General features: G+C 40.1%; 1 protein-coding gene across 19 annotated transcripts in view; it reads left to right on the top strand.

Annotated features, from left to right (window-relative positions):
- The window catches only part of LOC149318186 (arf-GAP domain and FG repeat-containing protein 1-like), a 50,254-nt gene that overhangs the window by 13,648 nt on the left and 24,447 nt on the right, over positions 1-12,159 (top strand). For all 19 annotated transcript variants that reach the window (XM_089509185.1, XM_089509176.1, XM_089509182.1 and 16 more), the window contains exon 2: positions 2,794-2,887. In XM_089509185.1, the coding sequence (XP_089365311.1) occupies positions 2,794-2,887 (94 nt within the window). The remainder of the gene's footprint in view (positions 1-2,793; positions 2,888-12,159) is intronic.

The following is a 12,159-nucleotide window of genomic DNA, read 5'->3' as shown; positions in this document are numbered from 1 at the left end:
GAAAATGGAGGTACTTGTGATAGGTACCCCAAGTCCGGGGACAGAGATTTGTCAACCAGACCTGGATGGAGTCACACTTCCCCTAAAGGACAAAGTTTGCAGTTGGGGAGTACTCCTGGACTCATCTCTACAACTATCATCTCAAGTGGATGCAATGGCCAGGAATGCTTGGTACCAGCTTCGGCTGATATGCCAACTGCATCCCTACCTGAACCATAAGGACCTTGAAACAGTGGTACATGCACTGGTAATCTCTTGTTTAGATTTCGGCAATGCGCTCTACATGGGGTTACCTTTGTACCAAGTTCGGAAGCTTCATTTGGTTCAAAATGTGGCAGCCAGACTGGTCACTGGAACATCCAGGTCAGACCAAATAACACCAATGCTAAAATCTCTTCATTGGCTGCCAATTAGCTTCCGGGCGCAATACAAAGTGTTGGTTATTTCCTTTAAAGCCCTACATGGCTTGGGCCGAATTACTTGAGGAAACGCTTCTCCCTACATAATCTGCCCCGCAGTCAGAACATCTGGGAAGAATCTATTAGAATATTCAAAGACCAGGCTAACATCAATTTCCCATAGAGGGTATACAGCCATAGCCCCCAAGTTATGGAACAACTTGCTGGAAGAGATCTGTCTTATTACCACCTTAGATGCCTTCAAGAAGATGCCTACCCACCCGATCTTTTATAAAGAACCTAAAAAAAATCCCACTCTAGCTGTAATTGTGCATTTTAGATGATGTTTTTATTGTTTTAAATTGCATTTTTTGAGTGATGTATTGTTTTACTGTATGTAATCTAGATGTAATTGCTGTTTTATGGTTGTAATCCCATCTCGATCCATCAGGAGAGGCGGGAAATATAAATAAGATTCATTATTTGAGAGAGAGATAGTTTGAATACTTGTTTGGCACTAATGTCTATATTATTAAGAGAAACTCACTTAAAGCTGCAGGGCCAAATCTGGATTGTGACAAATGTTTCACTTGTAGATATTGCCAGTTAACTGATAGAGGTAGTTTAAACCACTCTTGTAAAACTGAAAAGGGCAAAATCTCATTATCAGCACCAAGTATCTGATTTAAGGTAACAATTCTATTGTCAGCTCATACCTTCCATAAAAATATTTCCTTACCCATTTTCAAATAGGTCTTAATCCAGGTGTTATTCTCAACTAGAGTAGATCCACAGAATCATTGGAATTTTCATTCATGTTGATTTACCATCCCGCAGATGACTCAATAGATCTACTGTGCTTGAGAGTAGTAGCAGTTGGGTTTAGGCTCTTAATTGAGGGTCTTCTCCCTCTTTCTCCTGTGGACACCTACCTGTATGTGACAGCCACTCATGTAGAAGAAAGTAAAAACAGGAGGGCTAAATATTCACCCTGTTTCCATCATCCAGCTCTGGAAGTTGAAAACTGAGTTTTTGTCTCTCCAGAACTGCTTTAGATTGCAACAACTTTCTCCCCGCCCCCCCCCCCCCCCGAGCTCAGTTAAGTGGTGTTGTGCCATTATGACACTATTGTAATCAGTATTTTTTTCTGAAATCAAAATATGTATCTATTTATTTATTTAAGGGAAAACTTGAATTATAGTAAGTCTAAAGACACAATAGAATCTGGATGGTGGGGCAAATCCATTTGTAGAACATAGCATGTAAAATAAACACTCTCTTTGTGCCTAATTAATAAAATCACTAACCTAGGACAGATCATGATAACTCTAAAAATACCCCTAATTCTTGCATACTTTGATGCAGTAAAATCAAAAGAACAAGGTACTGTAACATTTCTACAGTTTTGTTTCCATTTATTGAACAGATTTTAAATTGCTAAAAAATTGCTGGTGAACTCCGTAGACTGAAACCATTGTATTATTGGGACATTTTGATAGGTCAGTATTATATATATATTTTAAGAATAACTTGGTTAGAACATTAGAAGGTATAGTGCCTCTCAAAATACAAGGGTAGCTGTGCATTGATGCTCTGATAGTCTGAATATGAAACAAGCTATCAAAGAGTTAGAAAAATAATTCAATAGTAAGGTTAATTTGGCGGTGTACAGACCACCCCTTTGGGGCAGGCTGCACCTGTCCCTTTCCCTGATGGATTGGGGCCTCAGCTGCCACAGCGGCAGCTCCAAGGCCCCGATCCGCTGCTTTTCCAGGCCACAGGGAAGCGATAAAAGGCAACTTCCCCGCGGCCTGGAAAGGGGTGTCCTTGGGGCTTCAAGCTTCAAGCCCCAAGGACACGCCGACAGCAGTGGGGAACAAGAGAAAGGGGCCACTTGGCCCCTTTCTCTTTTGTGTCGCTGGCGCAGCTGTGTAAAGGCTGTGCCAGTGACACAAACAAAGGAAGGAGCTCCATTTTGGAGCTCCTTCCAGCGCCGCTGAAAGGGCCCCACTGGCACCCTTCAGCAGCGCCAAGATGTCACGTCCCCGCCGCCCCATTTGGAGGCAGCATGGCTGTGATGTCATAATTGCAGCGTCCATGTATTAAGGGCGCCACCATTAACGTACTAGGGTTGCGGGGCGTCTAGAAAGAACGCCCCGAGGCAACCCTAGTATGTGTGCAGGCCGGCGCAAAGCGCTGGTCTGTACAGCACCATGGTTTCATCAACCTTTGAATACATAACTCAAAACACTGAAGAGTAAGTAGATTTCTTTATGCCAGTTATCGTTTCTCAAGTCTATTTATATTTTGGCCAGTGATAACTTTGTATTCAGGAGTACTTAAAACTTCTGTTTTCTTAGGCAACTCATGTGACTATCTTTGTCTTTTTTTATAGGCGAGGTTTAAATCCACCTCACAGAGTGAAGTCCATTTCCATGACCACGTTTACACAGCAAGAAATAGAATTTCTTCAGAAGCATGGAAATGAAGTAAGTATTTATAGTGGAATGCTTAGTTGAGTGAAATGGTTTTTAAAATAATATACAGTCCATCAGTGAATGTAGCTTGCCATTATTTAAAAAGATAGCAGCACTTAAATGTTCATTCTGAAGATAAGAATTTGATTTTCTCTGCTACTAGAAGTAAAAAGAAGTGCATGTATTTATTTGTGAATAGTGTGAAGCTTTTTAGCCCTGTTGTGTTATAATTTGCTTTTGTAGCAGGAATGATCTCTCTCAGCCTTATGCTGAATTAATACTCAAAACTCCCCCATCCTCACCCATACATTCTGCTGCACTGCATTTTCCAGGATAGGACTTCCTGCTCAAGATGGGTGGTATTTCCTTAAACTAACTCCTGTTCATGTTGCATAACAGAATAGTATCACAATGGTTTAGTTTAAATCAAGTGAAACAGAATTTGTTGAATATAAGCTCTGTAAAATTTCCAATAATGTAATGGATTATTTAAAAAGATAAATGTGCAATTCTAGTTATCAAAATGCAGGTTTTGGAACTTATTTCTTTAAGGAATGATCTCTAACAGAATTATGATGATTAGTAAATGAAGAAGTACTGTAAGTTTATTGCTGCTGTTGGAATCCTCAGGAACTATGCATAAAGAAAAGCATTACATTGCTCTGTGGGCTTTATGTTGCTTGTGACTAGGTTGTTGCAGCAATTCTTCATAGGGAAAAATTGCTGAATTACTACTTAAAACTCCCCCCTCCTCACCTATACATTCTGCTGCATTGCATTTTCAGGATAGGACTTCCTGCTTAAGATGAGTAGTATTCCCTCAAATTAAGTATGGGGCTGTGCAGACAGCCCCAAAGGGGTGGCCTCTAGCCACCCATTTTACAGCAGATCGGGGTCACGGCAACCACATGATGCGGCCCCGATCTGGCCTTTGCAGCTCCTTTTTGCACCCTGCAAAGGGCGTGATAGCCGTGCCAATGCAGCTTTACGACACTCCTTCAGTGCTGTGTTGTGCGGACACAGCACCTGAGGAGCGCCGTGATGCCACCCTGGGAGTGGAGCTGGGCTGTGTGTTGTGTAGACGTTATGCCCCAACTCCACCCCCTACCAGGCCTATGACAACAAACAGCCTTGGTGGATGCCCTACGCAGGGAGCTGGACGAGGGGAGTGTGTCCCTATTACTCCTGCTGGATCTCTCAGCAGCTTTTGATACCATCGACCATGGTATCCTTCTGGGTCGCCTTAATCCAGACAAGACAGAGGTGCTCCTGGTCAGTCAGAAGGCAAATCAGGGAATAGGGATCCAGCCTGTGTTAGATGGGGTTACACTCCCTCTGAAGATGCAGGTACACAGGTTTGGGGTATTCCTGAACACAGCTCTGAACCTGGAGGCCCAGGTCTTTCCAGTGCCCAGTAGTACCTTTGCACAATTAAGACTTGTGCACCAACTACACATATTCTCTGAGACACCGGATCTGGCCCTGATGGAACATGCCTTAGTTACATCCCATTTGGACTACTGTAACATGCTCTACTTGGCCTGCCTTTGAAGAGTGTTTGAAAACTGCAACTGGTCTAAAGTGCTGCAGCCAAACTGTGAATGGGGGCAGGTTATAGAGACTACACAATGCCCCTGTTGAAACAGGTCCACTGGTTGCCAGTTTGTTTCCAGGCATAATTCAGAGTGCTGCTTATGACCTATGTGGCTCAGGTCCCAGGCTAGTTGGGAGACAGTATCTCCCTGTATGAACTGGCCCAGGCTCTGAGATCCTTGGGAGAGGCCCTTTTCTCAGTCCCACCACCGTCCCAAGTACAGTTGGTGGGGACATGAGAGAGGGCCTTCCCTTCCTTCTAATACTTAGCATCCACTTTGTTGGTAGAGTGCAGACTGCAACTCCAGAAATCTCTGATAATAGCGCCTGAAGAAGCCAGTTTGTGCAAGGACGAAACACGTTTTAAAATAATAAAGTTTGTGGACCATCAGCAGCATGTGAGACAGCTTTTCCTTTAACTCTTCTACTCCCAATTTTGGGAGAAAAGTGGGATACAAATTAATATAATAAATAATTAAAAATAAGGACTGGAAGAGGAACACCTGGCCAATTTCAACTTTGCTGGGCTGTTTTTCCACTCTCCTCCAGCCCATCCTGGAGATGAGATGGCAGAAGAGTAATCATGAATATCCCTGCCAAATTAGGATAGTTGTACAGAATGCAAGCTTACTGAGTAGGTTGTGTTTCTCAGTGGGCTGTGGAGCCTAGACTGGCATAATCCAGCACTCCAACCACTACACCATACTGCCTCTTGTCAGAGCCATCTCTTAATTGGGAGCAGGTAGTTTAATCCATCAAAATAGCCAGGAGATATGTGTTTTTACTGCTCCCATTAGACTCAGGTGCCAGCTCCTTTTTATCTTATGTAAGGATGTATGCTTATTACATTTTAACTTACTCCAACCAAGCCTTGCTTGAAGTTAAAGCAGAAGGACCAGAAGACCTACACCCATCTGAATTCAGCTTTGGTGGGCAGTTTTTCCACTGCACCTGGCCCATCCAGGAGAGAAATGAAGCCAATGAGGAGGCAACTTTGACTGAAGGGTGTTGGCTTTTCTCTGTGTACGGGTGTGCAGTGACAAAAACAAACAAAAACTAGGCCCAGAGGTGCCAACATTCAGCACTGGCTGAGGTACTTGACCTCAACAGTAGCTCACACACAGCAGAGTGCAGAAGCACAAGCCCACAACCCACTATGCAGTATTGCAGTGTTTGGCAACAAGGCACTGACCAACTCGAAATGAGGCACAGACGCAGTTGACTTCTTCCAAAGTCCTTGGAGGCTTTTATCTTCCTGGTGCAATATGTACTATATATAAAACAAAAGCTCTGACATACACTTGTCTGATATATTTACAATCCACTCTCCAACCTAACACACCAACTCCTCTCTCCTATTTACTATCCTCAACCCACACCTTCTCTGGGTTTCAGAGTCCTTGTATATCTAACTAATTACAAAGGATTGGCACCTGGTGGTTCCCTCATTACAGCCATATAATTATTTTTATATTTCCTTAAAGGGACATTTAGCCCAAGAAAGGGTAGGAGTAGAGTTGACAGCCAACTGTAGTAAAAAGCAAATTCATAGGTTTAGATACCATGAAAAGAGACGAAGTGGCTTTCCTAGTGATTCTGTCCATTAAGATCATTAAGCCTCTGTGAGCTGGCCAGGGCTCAGAAATCCTCAGGAGAGGCCCTTCTCTCCATCCCACTACCATCACAAGCATGGTTAGTGGGGACACAAGAGAGGGCATTTTATGTAGAATGACCCCTTTCTTGTTGGCCCTCTGGCGACAGGAAAAAACCTTCCTTTTCAAACAGGCATTCAAAACAGAAAACTTTTAAAGAACTCCCTGGGATGCTATATTGTTTTAATGTATTTTAGACATTTTTATCTTCTTTTTATTTTATTTCAGTAGTTTAATATTACTTTAATGTATTATTTTTGTATTGTTTTAATTGTATTTTTTTTAATGTTGTAAGCCACCCTGAGTCCCAGTCCTGGGAGAAGGGCAAGATATAAATAAATGTAAGAAATAAATAAGAAAACCCCATGATAGGTTTGCCTTAGGCTTGGCATAGTCAGAAATGGCTTGAAGGCAGACAGCAACACAACAAATTGTAAAATCTAGCCATAGTTTTAAGATAAGGCAGAAAAGTCTTCATTCTACATGTATTGATTCATTTTTTGACTACAAATGGTAATCCAAGGAGCTGTTCAAACATAATACCAAACTGTATTTTTCATTACAAGAATAAGCCTTGTGTTCATGTTTTGTCCTTGACCTCCACACAGTGATTTAATAATTTCCAGTACTCATATTCACTGAGCCTCAGTTTGCTGCTTTGTCTATTTGTACTTGTCCACAGGATTTAAAAAAAAAAAAGATTGCTAGATAAAGAGGACACAAGCTTCTTGGTCTTTGTTCTTGTAATACCTCCCCCCCTTCCCCAGTTCCCAATGGCATCTCCAGCCTCATTTCTTTTTAGATTTTGTAAACAAAACAAAACAAAAAACCATGAATTCTAAATGCCCCAAACAGCCTTTAGTGGGAATCTTTTTTCAAAACTGAAAGTGTTTTCTGGCTCACTTCTTGATTTGGAAAAAAGGCTTTTCTTTGCCTAAAACAGCCCAGAGAAGGCAAAATTTGTGGTCAAACTGTCCCTCTCCCTAGAGGTTGCAGGAGGACTTTTAAAAAAGTGCATGCAGACTATCCTAGTTCCAGTGAGAAACACTTCTGGCCCTTGGACCTCATCCTTGTTTATGGGACTAGAATTTGCATGTTTTGCCATTCCATTCCATTTGTGACTTGTGATACTATGCCTTGTCAATACTACCTGCTATTATGTGGTTAAGAGTATCAAAGCTCAGCCATTAAAGTAATAATTTCCCTCAAATTTCTCTTGTTGTCAAGGTGTCTTAGACTTTTAACTCATGTAGACTGTCTGCTTCTGTACAAAGGTACCATACTTGAGCCCAGCAAAATAATTAAAGGCCCTCTGTATATTCCAAATGCCACTGCTGTGGCCTCAAAGGGAGAAAACAGCAGCCAGCATCTGAAGTCTGAGGGCAGGGAACTGTCAAAATTATAAACTGTTCATGGAAAGCACCATGTACACTGATGGCACTGTATAAATAGTATATAATAATAGTGAAGTAGGAGTTGTCAACTGTACAGTTGCCTAATTCTCAGCTGTATTTTTCCTCTGTTTCTAGGGAATCATAATGTGAACAGCAGTAGTTACTAATGAAGGTTTCAGAAATTCTGAGCTTCTCCCAGCAAATAATATTCAAGAGTTAGTGTTCGTGCAGTTTCAGGATTTAACAAGTCTTGATCAAGTACAGCCTTGATATTCTTTTTGTTTTATTTGGTGTGCAAAAGCTATTCCCATAACAGAATTTGCAAAGGAATAAGCTGGATCAAAACATAATGAAATACAATGACACCACAAGTTAATTTTGTATTTATTTATTAAAATGTTTATATCACCCCCTCCATCAAAACAATTTGAGACAGTGTGAAACTATAAAAAAGATTATTATGAATACAGACCATGGGCAGAATAACTGTCATAGAAATAGTAGAATATAATGTAATGTAGGAATATCAGTGACATATAAAGAATATTTCAGTGTCCTACAAAGGCAACTGAGTAAATGTTCTGAACTAACATTTCAACTGTTGCTTTTCTCAGAAATATATATTAGTTAATAAATTATTGATCAAGACAGATGAGAATAGTCAATATACTGAATCTAAATTGTAGCTTCCTTACATAGGATCGCTATTTCACAATCTTCGTTGTGGCAAGTGTTGTAGTTCTGCTGCATTGACCAGTTAAATGGTTGAAATCGTTAGTGTTCTGTTTGAATTGGCCTATCACTTATTAATAATTAATATACATTCGTTAAACTGTGGTAATATATTTGTTAGCTTGATCTCCAAGCTATTTTTAAACCTGTTGGTCCTTATTTGAATGAAATACAACATATACTTTAATTATTGCATCTTGTAGAGTAGTGTGTCTGAAAAGAGATTGGCATTATGCTGTAGAATCTTAGCTATCAGGCAGAATCAGTCTTTAACTGATCTGTACTTCTTAAATAAAAGTTCAGGCTAATGTTCTGCTCATGGTCAGATGTATCATCAAAAACCACATAGGATATGTTTTCCTTGCTTGACAAAGTATTGAACATGGGGCTCATACTTTCCTATACCTGCAGAATAAAGAGACCCAACTAGTGTAGGTGACCTGTGGAGTTTCTCTCATTGATTGAGAGTAGCTACAAACCCAGCCACCTAACTTGCATAGTAAAGTCTATCTTCATCTCAGGATGAAGACATAATTTATGTTCATTATATATGAAAATGGTGTCCTGCCTTTCCACGAGATAGTGTTCAAATGTGAATCCTTTCTTAAAGGTCTTATATGGTTGATTGATACACTGTTTTGAATTAATTAATTGGATTTTGGCACATAGTGCTATAAATATATCAGTGGGTTTTTGTTTTGTTTTTTAAAAAAAGCCTCTTAGTATATATTACAATAGAGCCAACATTGGGTAGCGCCTTGAGCAGACTAGGACACTGAAAGGCTGGGGTTCACTCAACCATGGAAGCCCACTGGGTGACCTTTGGCAAGTCATTCTCTCTCCACCTAATAGAAAGGCAATAGCAAACCTCCTTTGTATAATAAATACTACCAAGAAAACAAATACATTGTGGCATAATACTATAGACCACTAGATGCTGCTGTCCTATAAAATCTTTGTTCTACTGATCTGTAATGAATGGTGGAATCTTCCTTTCATGAAATACAGGCCTGTTACAGACAGCCAAAATAAAGCTGCTTCGAGTCACAGTGGAGGTATGGTGTTTCAATGATGCATGCGTCCTAAGAGTCCAGAAGCCGCACCAAAGCCACGCTCCAGTCCTTAGGGCTGGAGCGTGGCTTTGGTGCAACTTCTGGACTCTTAGGACGCATGCATCATTGAAACACCATACCTCCACTGTGACTCGAAGCAGCTTTATTTTGGCTGTCTGTAACAGGCCACAGATTAGAATATTGTGCTATATTAATATTCCCACTGTCATTTGCTCTGTTAAAAGCAGGATAAAATTGTACTTCATCAATAATACTTTTTATTGTTGCCACTTCAACTAGACTTTTCTACCATGCAACCTCAGGTGAACTGGCTCCAAATGTTAGCTGAGATACTGCTTTCCTTTCCTCACTGCATGCAACCTTAGCTTGAGGCAGTAGGGCAAACTGCCATATTCAATTAGTGGCTTGGGAGCTCCCATGGACCAGCGAGCTGTAGTTTTGCATTTAGGAAAAAGGAAGAGACATCAACTTCCTAGACATCTAGTAAGTATACTAGATATTTGGATGTGTGATAGCTGTTCCTTTTGCTAGCTGGAAAAAACTGGATAGTGCTGAGTAGCCACATGATGCCATCTCTGGCCATTGGTTGGCTTTGGGAATGTACTTTGATGACTTACCAGCAAATAGATATGATATAAAAATGTTAAAACAAACAAACAAAACCAAACAATGGAGGAGCAGTGAGGCCAGAATTAGAGGGTTATTTTACAATATATTCACATTGAAGTTGTATCTGGATGAGATCCTTTTGCAAGGAGATACTGAATATTTTCTTCTGCAGTGACCAAAAATGTATACACTAGTGTAACAGGAAGCTATGGCACATCACCAAGAGGATTCTGGCCATTATGTTTAAGAAATAGGCAGTCATGTCAGTTCTTGAATGTGAATATGTTGTAAAATAGCCTGCTTTGTATTCTTTGTTGTTTTTGCTTTTGTATTACATCTGATGGAGAGTCTATCTTATAATTGTCTGCATAGCACTTCAGGTATCTGATGAGTATCCTATAATTTACAAATCTATTTCCATACTTGTATCAATTAGTGAATGTGTTTCTATGAATTAGCTGGAGTACAAATGAGGAAATTCATAGCAGATTATTGCACTACACTCTCAAAGCATTGCTATTCCACTTTAACTGCTCTGGCTGCCTCCTGTTGCATTTTGGGATTTGCAGTTTAGGAAGGGGCATTTAGAATATTCAGCCAGAGAGCCCTTAGGCCTCACTGAACTACAAACTACAAAATGCAACAGGAGGCAATCAGAGCAGTTAAAGTGGAATAGCAATGCTTTTAAGAGTGTAATGCGATAAATAAATCAAGGCATTCTTTTTGGTAAAATTAAAAACGTAATTTACTTAACTTCCTTAGTTTACTCTATGTTAGGATTTATGACACTTTTAAAGATTCAACAGTTACCTCAATTTTTCCATAGTACAGAATGGGCTAAAGAGACCTTTCTTAAGGTTAAAAATTTACTAAAGTTTCTTCTTTTGGATTCTGAGACAGAACCATAGAAAATAAACACTGAATCATAGTTCTGTGCCTGCCCCTGCTCATGACACCAACTGTTCTTGGTCATCTTCCTAGTTTACATTAGTCAGTATGAACCCTGGGGAATTTTTATTTTCTTCATTGCTGGATGACAACAAGAATTGTGAGCAAAATCCCTTCCTTTTTATAAGTATGTATGTATGTATGTATTTATGTAATGCATATTCCACCTTTTCCCCAGCGCTGGGATTCAGGATGATTTATAAAGTTAAATCGGGTACACAGTTAATCCTATATCATTAAAACATGCAAAAGTTAAATTATAATTAAACTGTAAATAGAATTATAGTGTGGAGCCAACATGGTAAAGTGGTCTGAGTGTAGGACTATGATTCTGGAGATCAGGATTTGAATCCCTGCTCAGCCATAGAAACCCATTAGATGATCTTGAGCAAGTCACATTCTCTCAGCCTCAGAGGGAGGCAGTGGCAAAACCCTTCTGAACAAATCTTGCCAAGAAAACCTGTGATAGGTTGCCTTAGGGATGCCATAAGTTACAAACGACTTGAAAGCAGACAATAACAACAAATAATAGAATTATAGACAATTTAAAAACATAACATTTTTAAAAAGATGTGCAGTACAGACAACACTTCACATTACTAAATTCTCTTATATGTGAAAATTTGGTTCCCAAAGGCCTGTTAAAACAAACAAACAAACAAACAAAAAGTCTTGCTCTGGAAGGCAGCATGGCAGGCACCAGTCTAACCTCTTTAGGGAGAGAGTTCCAGAGGTTGGAAACCATCAGGTGGGGAAACTATGGATTCTCCTGAAGGTCACAAGACACAGATAGGCTCATATGAGAAAACAGTGTGCTTTAGATAACTTGTACCTGACCTGTGGAGGACATTATATGATATAACCAGCACTTTGAATTGTGTCTAGAAACAGACCAGCAGCCAGTGGAGCTGTTGTAACAAGGGACTGTATGCTTCTTATACCTAGCCCCAGACAGTCTTTTGTTCTTGGAGCTACTTGAAGTTTCCAAATGCTTTCCAAAGACAGCCCTGCATAACATCCAAGGGTAGCCATGTTGGCCATATAGCAAATCCAATAACATCCAAACAATGATATCTTTATTGGGCCAATCAAAATGCACAATATACATGTTTCAAGCTTTCAAAGCTCCACTGGCTTCTTCATTAGGCAAGGTGTTAAAAACCATGCAGGAGAAAAAATTATAGCATGTATTACAGTATTTCAAATGGAATACAACTAAGACGTATGACAATGTAGCCTGATCTGACAACTCTGAGAACAGGTAAAGCTGACACACAAGCCTT

The sequence above is a fragment of the Sceloporus occidentalis genome, unplaced genomic scaffold (genome assembly GCF_023333645.1).
Source record: "Sceloporus occidentalis isolate IW3139 unplaced genomic scaffold, rSceOcc1.0.p SCAF_2, whole genome shotgun sequence".
Classification (NCBI taxonomy): Eukaryota; Metazoa; Chordata; class Lepidosauria; order Squamata; family Phrynosomatidae; genus Sceloporus; species Sceloporus occidentalis.
The sequence above is the reverse complement of the archived record's forward strand: the minus strand, read 5'-3'. Positions and strand labels throughout refer to the sequence as shown.